At 43.3% G+C, this 12,081-nt stretch overlaps 1 protein-coding gene across 3 annotated transcripts in view; it reads right to left on the bottom strand.

Moving 5' to 3' along the window:
* The window catches only part of LOC125453304 (F-box/WD repeat-containing protein 7-like), a 201,481-nt gene that overhangs the window by 160,461 nt on the left and 28,939 nt on the right, over positions 1-12,081 (bottom strand). Inside the window, exon 1 of one of the 3 annotated variants that reach the window (XM_059646958.1) lies at positions 2,355-2,376. The exons of 1 other annotated variant lie outside the window; for it this stretch is intronic. Coding sequence is in view for 1 of the 2 variants with exons in the window: in XM_048532683.2 (XP_048388640.1) it covers positions 704-745 (42 nt within the window). In the remaining variant the exon portion in view is untranslated. Of the gene's footprint in view, positions 1-703; positions 828-2,354; positions 2,377-12,081 lie in introns of those variants that run through there. One more of the 3 variants, XM_048532683.2, reaches the window with a different exon arrangement.

Raw genomic sequence — 12,081 nt, 5'->3', positions numbered from 1 at the left:
CAATACCCAGTACATTGTTACTAAACATCAGGTGGTGCGTGGTAAGTGGTTGGATCAAGGGCATACTTAAAATTTATTTACAGGGTGTATATGCAGTTAAGATGTGTTATCCTTTGGTGCAGCAGATGCACTGCCTTTAAACTAACTTAAAAGCTGATTGCTAAGTAGAAACCATTTAGAAACTCAGCACATCAATGAAAAAGTCATTTATTCCGACTAAACTTTCATCACAGCTGATACTGCAGATACAAAGGGTAATCACATCAGGTCACATTAATACCTCTTGGAACAAAACAGTCTGCCACTTAAATTCACTTTTTTTTAAAAAACATAATTCATCCTTAGGATTGTTGCATTATCCCTCAACACCCATTTCAGACAACCTTAATGTACATTGCAAAACAAAACATGAATGATAATTGCAAGAGTTATTTTTGCAACTTATTTTGAGCAATGCCACCTTTCCAGACAAGGCCCACACCGATTCCTGGTCAGTAGAAGTGCACTCCTAGAGGCCAAGTGGCCAATGTCTCATCTGTTTCCCTAACAGCCTCATGTCAAAATGTCACAAATGTCATATTCACGTTCCACAACATAAATACAAGCGCTCGTTTCCTGATCTTTGGTTTTACCCACTGCATCTAGAGCAAATCTGTGAAAATGCACCATGATCGACTGAAACAGATTGGCAGTGCCATCTTACCAGATGCTTATTTCGCAGGAATGTCAGCAGGAATTCCATCATTGCTCTTGGCAGGGAACATTCAGAGAGTCGACAGCAATGATATGAAATAACTGCGGGAAGTTCCTCTGCAGGCTGCTGATCCACTGTAATTCACTTAATTCTTTATGACAACATACTGGCCATGCCTGCTCATCCCAACTCGTATCACCATGGCAACAGGTTACTGAAACACTGCACGCAACGTGACAGGGAAACTACTGACTGTAATCCCCAGTGACGCATAAACTTCAATTTTGGGGATAAATATCAGTCTAAATTAGCTTTCTCCAAGTCCGGGGATTCAAGGTCAACATCATTGGGGAAACCCAGGATTCACTGTAATTATTGTAATTGTGATGAATTCAAAGAGAACAAGCTTATCCTCAATAGCACACTGATCGAGATATCTGATTCAACGTGAGCGGTTACCAAACTAAAAGGATAAAGAAAGGACTAGCTTCCGAGGCACACTTGAGTTTGAACAGCTTGCATTCAAATGCAAAAACTCATCACAGATTTGTTTCTCCCTGAACAACAGTCGACAGGAAAAAATGGTTCCAAATCCAGATTCGGCTCCCTCACATGTTGTTGGCAAATCAGTCATACTATGTTGGAGTGCAATTCCAAGAAGATAACAAGGCCGTCACAATCCATTCTCAAAATCTCAGAGGGAATTCTTTTTGACTGTACTGGTTCATGAAGTGACTCCCACCCTTGCTAATCACTATTTCTGAAAATGTTTAACATATGAATCACTAACACCAAAGCTTTGAAATTTCGAACAAATAAAAAAGTACAGCAATTATTTGGGCAGTGCTGCTTTTTGCAAAGATGCCTTTAAGAGAGACAAGGAATTCAGCACACCAGACCCTTGGAAATTTTACGAAGAAATACTGACAGTGTACACAAGCTTCTTTTTTTTTCTTGGCGGGATGGAGGCAGGTATTTGAAGTTCAGTGGAAGAACGCACTCCGAGCTTCTGGGTGCCAGTTTGGTGCATGAGCCATCTCTTAAAGAGAAAGTGACAACAGCAGAGCAAGAGAGATCAACTTCACAACGTATGGCAGATCAGCGACTTCAGCAATGTAATAGCATTGGATCATGGGGATTGCACAAACCAAAGTAGGCGATGATGCGTGCAGCCTGCAAGGGTGCTCTGTGCTTATCAATTGTCTGCAAAATTTTGAAAATCTCTTAAAAAAAAACAGTTGTACAGAAAGGCAGCTCAATGCAGATCTTGCAGGAGCTTAATTTGCAAAGTTGCTCGGTGTACGAACATTCAGTACATATCTGAGAATTCAGTCAGAGTACTGCAAAGCACTGCAGCAAGGAGCTGCTCATTTAACAAGTCCTTGAAATGTTTTGATATCAAATCAGGGATGCTCGTAATCCCTTATTCCAGTCAGATTCTATTGCACACATCAAACATCACAATGCAAACAGGCAAAAAGCTGCTGGATGCAGATAAACCACAGGTACTATATTTAATTTTCAGCTACAGTTAACAGCCAATAATTACTGCAATCTCCGCAATATTTTCATAAAAATCGGTGTTAAAACATCGTACGTGCTAAGAGATCTCTATTGGTGCCAGTTTCTCCAGTCTCATGTTCTATTTGGTTTCACTCACTTAGTCTGTCTCAATTCCTGCATTACCATTCTTAATACACCGTGTCCCTATGGAATTTGGACTCCACTCAGTCTCTTCATTTCAGTCAGACCTGACACTTCAAACCAGGAAGTCTGAAAGAATGAAAACCAAACCACAATTCAATATGCTTCCTCCAGTAAATTCCCTTCGGGGGAAGAGTGAGCGAGAGAGGGAGACAGAGAGAGAAAGAAAATCAGCTGCAAGATGACTCGATTGCAGCTCCTCCTTATCTCCAGTAAAGAAGATTTCACATATTTTCACTGTCAGGATCAGTCAGACAAGCTAAGCAGCAGTCAGACCAAAGATCTGATAAACAATTAGACGCATTTCTGATGTCAATGCAGCTATTCTAACTCATTTGCAGCGAAGAACACTGAAAGTCTATTAAAAACCAGAGTCCCTGAAGGCTCTTGCTGCATCACAATCCACAAACACATTATTCACTGGTCAGATTTGAAACTTTTCCCATGATAACTAAGCTCTATTTTGAGATGATTTATAATTATATAATTAAACAATTTCAATGCCACATTGCCCATTATTAGCAATGGAAATTGAAAGTTAGCTCAACGCAATTTGGGTGAATCTACAATACACGCACGTAACTTAAGTTAAATTTCTAGTTCTGAGGAAGGGTCACCGGACCCAAAAAGTTAACTGAGTTTTTTTCTTCAAAGGTGCTGCCAGACCCGAGCTTCCAGCAGCTTGTTTTTGTTCAAATTACAGCATCTGCAGTTCTTTTGTTATCAGAGATGATGGGAACTGCAGATGCTGGAGAATCCAAGATAACAAAGTGTGGAGCTGGATGAACGCAGCAGGCCTAGCAGCATCTCGGGAGCACAAAAGCTGACGTTTCGGGCCTGGACCCTTCAAGGAGGGTCCAGGCCCGAAACGTCAGCTTTTGTGCTCCTAAAATGCTGCTTGGCCTGCTGTGTTCATCCAGCTTCACATTTTTTATCCTGCAGTTATTTTGTTTTTTTTGTTAAATTTGAATGCATGCTACATATTATTTTTCAATGAGTAACACAAAGTAAACCCCAAATAATTGAAGTCAACTGGCTGATTAAAGTCAACTAACTGTAGATCCTATCAAATTTCACAATATTCGAACATATTGGTCATTAACATTTTCAACATGCCTCAATCATACAACAGTAGAGTTAAATCAGTGTTTACGAATACCAAAATATCCTATAGTTCACAGGCCGGCTGAACATGCATTGCTTTGACCGGAGTAAACTTAGTTTTAACATCACAGAAGGATAAGAGAGTCCCATGGACTGTAGACATGGGAACCTGGAACAGATAACAAGCTGCCAGGAGAATGCAAAAGCGATAAAGAGAGGCTCAGAGATCAGATCTGAGACAGGTAAATCGCAACATAAAAAGTTGAACGCAAATATGATTCAGAAGCGAAAATGAATGAAAAATAACTTTCATTGCTTTCAGAATTTCATGCAAGTGATGCTAAATTTGCAAGTTTTTATTAAGAGACCAAAAATATGAACCCTGATGATCCTGTACAATTATATGTAAATCACGCATGGGAGGTAGGCTTTGCTGAATAGGCCAGCATTCACTGCTCACCCCAAAAATTGAGCTTTGAGGAAGACATAATAACTCTTTTTCTTGGGGTGGGGTGGGGCTAACACTAGCAGATCTTCACAAGAGAATTGCCCAAATTCAGATGCAAAGTCATCATAATGAAGGCTGTACTCTGAAGACAAGATTGATGGGAAATTAGATTGATACTCAGAAGAAAACACAGAAGTGAAATGGTCATAGCAAACAGATTATTCTATTGGTAGGGAAGTCAAGGACTACCATGACTGAACTCAATGTTTCAGTCTTCCCACTAATCATCTGCCTCAAACTCAGAACATTTTATTATTAAAAAAACAAAAGTACAGTAGATGCTGGAATGAAAGCAACTGCTGAGAAAGGAACAATGAGAATGTTCAAAGGCTTTACAAGTAATAAAAAACTGCTGATGCTGTAAATCAGGAACAAAAACAGAAGTTGCTGGAAAACCTCAGCAGGTATGGCAGGTGACCCTGGACCCGAAACGTTAACTCTGTTTTTTTCTTTTCAATTAATGTTTGACTCCTACTCAACTCTCAGGCTTGAAACATTACCTTTGGTTCTCTCTCTCTCCTTAGATGCTGCCAGGCCTGTTGAGTTTCTCCAACACTCAGTTTTTATTCCCTCAGAGGATCAGCCTAGATCTCAAAATACTAGTCCAATGACAACTCTTCTGCAGCATATTGCTGAATATTAAGCAGTCGACCAAGGTAAGATGGATATTCAGCTGCATGGAAATTCTACACATTGCAAATTCAATGTTATTTAACTCCAAGCAGAGAATAATGAAATCCTTCCCTTTGAGAATATAAGAAGCACAAAACACTTCCATTAAAAAAACCTGAAACTGGGTGTTCAAACTCAGCATCAAAAATCAGTACCAATGCCTTTACCTCGTTCTGCTAAAAGTGGTATTTTTATACATGCAAAGAACAGCATCAATTCATGTTCAGAGCTAAAGACTATATATGCACATGATGCTAGGTGCAAGGGTATCTATGAATCTTGTTTCCATGGAAACAGACAGCATCCCTGTTTCATCCACAGTGATGCATTTCTACTGCAGCTCAAAACAATTTTCACTGCCTCCCTGAGAAAAGTGGCTGCAGTTACTTTGAAAGAAATACAACTACACACAAGGTGAAGTATGCAGCAGAGCCTGTGGTTCAACTGGAAATAGAAACTTAAAAGAAAACTATTTCTTCCCATCCCATTTTGGTCCTGCTGGCTGTGGATGAGAACCTACAGGTCAAGAGATCAAGGTCAACACGCTGAGCCCCAACAAAATGGAGTCAGTGGAAATCAACGTACAGACACTCTGCTGATTAAAGACATACATGGCACATAGGAAGGTGACTGTGATTGTTGGGAGGTCGCTCATCTCACCTCCAGAATGCGTCTGCAGAAGTTTCTCAGGATAGTGCCCCAAACATCAACAGCTGATTTGATGACGTTCCCTTCATCATAGGTTCACAGTGGGGATGTTTGCTGATCGCGCAATGTTCAGCACCATTTCAACTTCTCAGTTACTGAAGCAATGTGTTTAAATGCAATAAGATCTGGACAAGGTCCAGGCTTCAGCTAACAAGTGTCAAGTGGCATCCACAGCACACAAATGTCAGGCAATGACTGTCACCAATAAAAGACAAATCTAACCAACCACCCTTTGCAATGAATGGTATTACTATCACTGATGCAGCTATCAACATCCTAGGGTTTACCACTGACCAGAAACTCAACTGTTCTCACCACATCAACAAAGTAGCCACATGAACAGGTTAGAGATGAGGAATACTGTGGTGAGTAAATCACCTCCTGACTCCCCAAAGCCTATCCATCACCTGTATGGCACAAGTCAGGAGTGTGATGAAATACTCCCCGCTGGCCTGGACGGGTGCAGCTCCAACAGCACTCGAGAAGCTTGACACCAAGACAAAGCAGCCCACTTTGGTACTACATCCACAAACATCCCTCACCAACGCTCAGTAGCAGCAATGTGTACTATCTACAAGGTGCATTGCAGAAAATCAGAGATCCTCCAAAAGCACTTTCCAAACCCACAACCACTTCCAACCAGAAGGACAAGGGCAGTAGATACATGGAACACCACCCCCCGCCCCGCAAGTTCCCGTCCAAGCCAGTCACCATCCTGACTTGGGAATATAATTGCTGTTCCTTCACTGTTGTCAAGTCAAAATCCTGGGTCAAATTCCCTCCTGAACAGCCTTGTGGGTCCGACCTACAGCAAATGGACTGCAGCGGTTCAAGGCAGCAGTTCACCACCTTTTCAAGGGTAATAAATGCAGATCAGCCACATCCCATAAATGAATAAAAATTCATGCGAGTCAGAAACAAGAATTCAACAGAACAGAAAAGTAGAGGGTAAAAACAGCCAGATTCTTGTAAAAACACAATCAATTCACACCTATTACAGACAAGGGAATCCACCATCTACCTGATCTGGCCAATGTAGGACTGGACTCATACAAGCTGAGACTACCTCTTATGGCTCTCAGATGTGACATTAACTAACTACCATAGCGTCAGGCAGTTTAAAACAAAAAAAACATAGGAGCATTCACATTACTCACTCTGAGAACCAAAGCATTCTTGATAATGATTACCAACAATTCCAGAGGAGGATTTGTTTTCCATTCACTTTTGGCATGCTAGCGGTGCTGTTAAAACCACTGATAATGGGAACTGCAGATGCTGGAGAATCCAAAATAACAAAGTGTGAAGCTGGATGAACACAGCAGGCCAAGCAGCATCTCAGGAGCACAAAAGCTGGCGATTTGGGCTTATGGTCTATTTTATTTATTTATCTCTGATAAAACCACTGTTTTTAGACACTGCATATTAAGAATTTTTTTGTCATTTCTCTCTCACTATGAGCACTGCTGGCAAAAGCAGCTTTCAGTGCATGTTTCTAGCTATCCTGAAGAGGTAGTGGTTTTCATTTCGAAGGAATCTTAACAGTTCATGATGGGTGAGAGTCACATGGCTGGCAGACTTCCTCCCTTAAAACAGTTACTAGTGAATCAGTTTTATTCTCAAAAATGTGACAACTTAGTGATTGAATCTAACACGTTAAATGGAAGCCCTATTCTCCGTCAAACTTGACACCATCCAGGACAAAGCAGCCCGCTTGATTAGCACCACACCCACCAACATCCACTCCCTCCGCCACCAATGTTCAGGGGCAAGAGTGTACTGTCTACAAGATGCACTGCAGAAATTCACCAAAGATCCTCAGACAGCACCTTCCAAACCCATGAACACTTCCATCTAGAAGAAGGGCAGCAGATACATGGGAGGAGCACCACCTGCAAGTTCCCCTCCAAGCCACTCACCATTCTGACTTGGAAATATATTGCCGTTCCTTCACTGTCGCTGGATCAAAACCCTGGAATTCCCTCCCTAATGACATTACAAGTGAACTCACAGCAGGTAGACTGCAGTGTTTCAAGAAAATAGATCACCACAACCTCTCAGGGGCAACTAGGGACAGGCATAGTCATGCACAGAAAATTGGAGCAGTTCAACCAAGCAGCTAAGAGGTGACACTGATTGCAGAGTGATGATTTGATGAACAACTTTGCATTCATTGCCTGCAGCTCTAACAAGGGTGCCTCCATGACCTCAAAGCTCTGTTTAAATAATAATACTCCAGAACCCCTTCGGGCACAGCTTTACTGAGAGTAGATAACAAAGTGTGGGGATGGATGAACACAGCAGGCCAAACAGCATCTCAGAAGCACAAAGCTGACGTTTCAGGCCTAGACCCTTCATCAGAGAGGGGGATGGGGTGAGGGTTCTGGAATAAATAGGGAGAGAGGGGGAGGCAGACCGAAGGTGGAGAGAAAAGAAGATAGGTGAAGAGGAGAGTATAGGTGGGGAGGTAGGGAGGGGATAGGTCAGGAGGTAGGAGATGGAGGTGTGGCTTGGGGTGGGAGGAAGGGATGGGTGAGAGGAAGAACAGGTTAGGGATGCAGAGACAGGCTGGGCTGGTTGTGTGGTGCAGTGGGGGGAGGGGATGAATTGGGCTGGTTTTGGGATGCGGTGGGGGAAGGGGAGATTTTGAAGCTGGTGAAGTCCACACTGATACCATTGGGCTGCAGGGTTCCCAAACGGAATATGAGTTGCTGTTCCTGCAACCTTCGGGTGGCATCATTGTGGCACTGCAGGAGGCCCATGATGGACATGTCATTCAAAGAATGGGAGGGGGAGGTGAAATGGTTCGCGACTGGGAGGTGCAGTTGTTTATTGCGAACTGAGCGGAGGTGTTCTGCAAAGCGGTCCCCAAGCCTCTGCTTGGTTTCCCTAATGTAGAGGTAGCCACACTGGGTACAGTGGATACAGTATACCACATTGGCAGATGTGCAGGTGAACCTCTGCTTAATATGGAAAGTCATCTTGGGGCCTGGGATAGGGGTGAGGGAGGAGGTGTGAGGGCAAGTGTAGCATTTCCTGCGGTTGCAGGGGAAGGTGCCGGATGTGGTGGGGTTGGAGGGCAGTGTGGAGTGAACAAGAGAGTCACGGAGAGAGTGGTCTGTCCGGCAGGCAGACAAGGGTGGGGATGGAAAAATGTCTTGGGTGGTGGGGTCGGATTGTAGATGGCGGAAGTGTCGGACGATGATGCGTTGTATCCGGATGTTGGTGGGGTGGTGAGAGAGAACGGGGGGGGGGGGGGGGGGGGGGGGGAGAGATCCTCTTTGGGCGGTTGTGGCGGGGGCGGGGTGTGAGGGATGTGTTGTGGGAAATGCGGGAGACGCGGTCAAGGGCGTTCTCGACCACTGTGGGGGGGAAGTTGCGGTCCTTGAAGAACTTGGACATCTGGGATGTGCGGGAGTGGAATGCCTCATTGTGGGAGCAGATGCGGCAGAGGGGGAGGAATTGGGAATAGGGGATGGAATTTTTGCAGGAGGGTGGGTGGGAGGAGGTGTATTCTAGGTAGCTGTGGGAGTTGGTAGGCTTGAAATGGACATCAGTTACAAGCTGGTTGCCCGAGATGGAGACTGAGAGGTCCAGGAAGGTGAGGGATGTGCTGGAGATGGCCCAGGTGAACTGAAGGTTGGGGTGGAAGGTGTTGGTGAGTAGACTCTGCTGGTTTTTAAAACTGTGGAACTACTTTCAGAGTCTCAATTAACAGAAGGAGAGTACAGCACAGGAACAGGCCTTCAGCCAACCAAGATGGCAATCATATGATACTTTTCTAAACTAAATGCCTTCTTCCTCAATGCTGTCTGTAACCCTCTATTCCCTGCCTAGTCACATATCTGTTGAGATGCTTCTTGTATCCAATCAATTTGCCTCCACCTCCTCCTCTGGCAGCATATTCCATGCACTTACCAAGCTCTCGTCAAAAACAAACCTAGCTCTTATCTCCTTTAAACTTAACACCTTTTCTCATAAACCTATATTCCCTAATTGATTTTTCTATCCAGGGAAAAAGGACCAACTATCCACTCCAAACATGCCTCTCATAACTTTGTAAAAATAAACCAAATTTGTCCAGTCTCTCCTCATAGATGATATCTTCCAAACCAGGCAACATGGGGATGACTGTTTCTGTATCCTCTCCAAAGCCTCCCCATCCTTCTTGTAGTCTGCCGGCCAGAACTGTACACAATGTTCAAAATGTGGTCTTACTAAAGTTCTATATACTTTTTTAAAATACATATGCCTTCTTGACCACCTTACCCGATTGCATTGCCACTTTCAGGGAACTGTGAACCTGGACACCCAGATCCCTCTGTATTTCAATGCTCTAAAAAGGTTCTGGCATTCATTGTATACTTCCCTGTTGCATTAGATCTCCTAAAATGCATCACCTCATTCGTTTGTATTAAACTGCATCTGTTTTCCACACAAATCTCCAAACTATACTCCTTTGTATCCACTTGCAATCTTTCTCGCTATCCACAGTTTCCCCCAATCTTCAAGTCATCTGCAAACTTACTAATCGGGCCATCTACATTCTCCTCCAAATCATTCATATATATTACAGAGACAATGTGCCGAAATGTGTACTCTTCGATTACTGTGACATCCATCATAGCGAAGTGCTTTGTGGGATTTGTAATTGCACACATCAACTCCCTCCTCCCAGATGGCCTTGATCCACCACAATTCACCTACCCTGTAATAGGTTCATGACAGATGTCATCTCCCAGATCCTACACTTATCCCTAGAACATCTGGGTAACAGGAAAACTTACATTAGGCTCTTATTTACTGACTATAGCTCTGCCTTCAACACCATAATTCCAAACAAGGATATCTCTAAAGTCAGACTTAGGACTCTGCTGCCACTCCCTACCCTCTGCCAAGTTCCTGACCTGTAGACCGCAATTAGTAATAAGGATAGTCAACAACGCCTCATCCATGGTAATTCTCAATGTCGGTGCACCACAATGTTGTGTACTCAGCCCCTGACTATACCTCCTTATACACTCATGACTGTCTGGCCAAATTCAGCTCTAACTCTATTTATAAATTTGCTGATGACACCATCGTGGTGGGATTAAACAAGGAGACAGAGCACAGGAAGGAGATCAACAACTGAGTGGCATGGAATAAAGATAACGCTCTCTCCATCGATGTCAGCAAAACGAAGGAGCAGAGTGGAGAACATGCTCCAGACTGTACTAATGGTGCTGAGGTGGAGATGTTCGAAAGCTTCAAGTTCAAGTTCCTTGGAGTAAGTAGTATCAATCTTTCCTGGTCCAACCACGTCAACACTATAGTCAATACAGCTCAGAATGACTCTTCTCAATTTCTACAGATATACTAAAGAAAGCATCTTATCCGGATGCATCACAGCTTGGTGTGTGAATTGCTCTGCCCAAAACCACAAGAAATTAGAGTTGTGAAAGCACTCAGTCCATCACAAAAACCAGGCTTCCTTCCATTAACTGTCTATTCTTCCCAATACCTCAGGAAAGCAGCCAACATAACCAGAAACTCCTCCCACCGTCCTACATCAAGCAGAAGATGCAAAAGCCTGAGAAAACAATTGCATATTTAAGAGCACGTCTTACCTGCTGTGATTAGATTTGTGGACGGAACTGTCGTGTATTACATTTGATTTTTCTCTGTAGCTGTAACAGTACATTCTGCATTCTGTTCTATTACCCCGTTGCACTTAAGTACAATTTGTCCAGTTAGAACACAAAACAATACTTTTCATTGTCACATGTACAGAGACACAACATTAAATGAAATCAAATCAAATCAGACAACAGGGGTCCTAGCACTAATCACTGTGGAACACCACAGATCTCCAATTTGAAAAACGCCCTTCCACTGCAAGTGTCTTCTATGATTAAGCCTGTTTTGTATCATCTTAAAAACAGAAAGATCTGCGGATGCTGGAAACTGGAAACAAAAACAGAAATGACTGGAAATGCTCAGTAGGTCTAGCAGCATCATGGAGGTAAAGCAGAATAAACTTTCGGGTCCAATGATCCTTTAAGGACGTTGCCAGACCTGCTGAGCTTTTCCAGTAATTTGTTTTTGTATCCATCTTACCAGCTCACTGCAGATCCCATGTAACTTCAGCTTTTGTATCAGTCTGCCACAAGGTACCTTGTCAAAGGCCTTGCTAAAGTCCATAAAGACAACAATCGGCCATCCTGCTCTTTGTCAAAAATCAAGTTTTGAGGGACACCACCTTCCCTACACAAATCCATGCTGCTTGTTGTTACTGAGTCCACATTTTTCCAAATGGGAGTAAGTCATATCCCTAAGGAATAATTTCCAATAATTTCTCAACTATTGACGTAAAGCTCACTGGCTTGTAATTTCCTGGAATATTCCTGTTGCCCTCCTTAAAACAAAGGAACAAGGTTGGCTATTTGCCAGTTCTCTGGGACCCCACCTGCAACCTAAGAGGATACAAGGCCCCCGAAACGTCAAGCTTCCCTGCTCTGTTCATCCAGCTTCCACTGTGTTATCTAGGATACAAGGCCCCAGCAGTTTCCTCACCATCCTCTCTTGGTATTCTGGGAACAATCCCACCAGGGCCGGCGGACTGATCCACCTCAATGATTTTCAAAACATCCAATACCTTTTCTTGAATATTGTCATGCTCCAAAATATCACCATACCCCTCCGAGCACTC

The sequence above is a fragment of the Stegostoma tigrinum genome, chromosome 6 (genome assembly GCF_030684315.1).
Source record: "Stegostoma tigrinum isolate sSteTig4 chromosome 6, sSteTig4.hap1, whole genome shotgun sequence".
Taxonomy (NCBI): Eukaryota; Metazoa; Chordata; class Chondrichthyes; order Orectolobiformes; family Stegostomatidae; genus Stegostoma; species Stegostoma tigrinum.
This window is presented reverse-complemented; position numbering and strand designations above follow the sequence as displayed.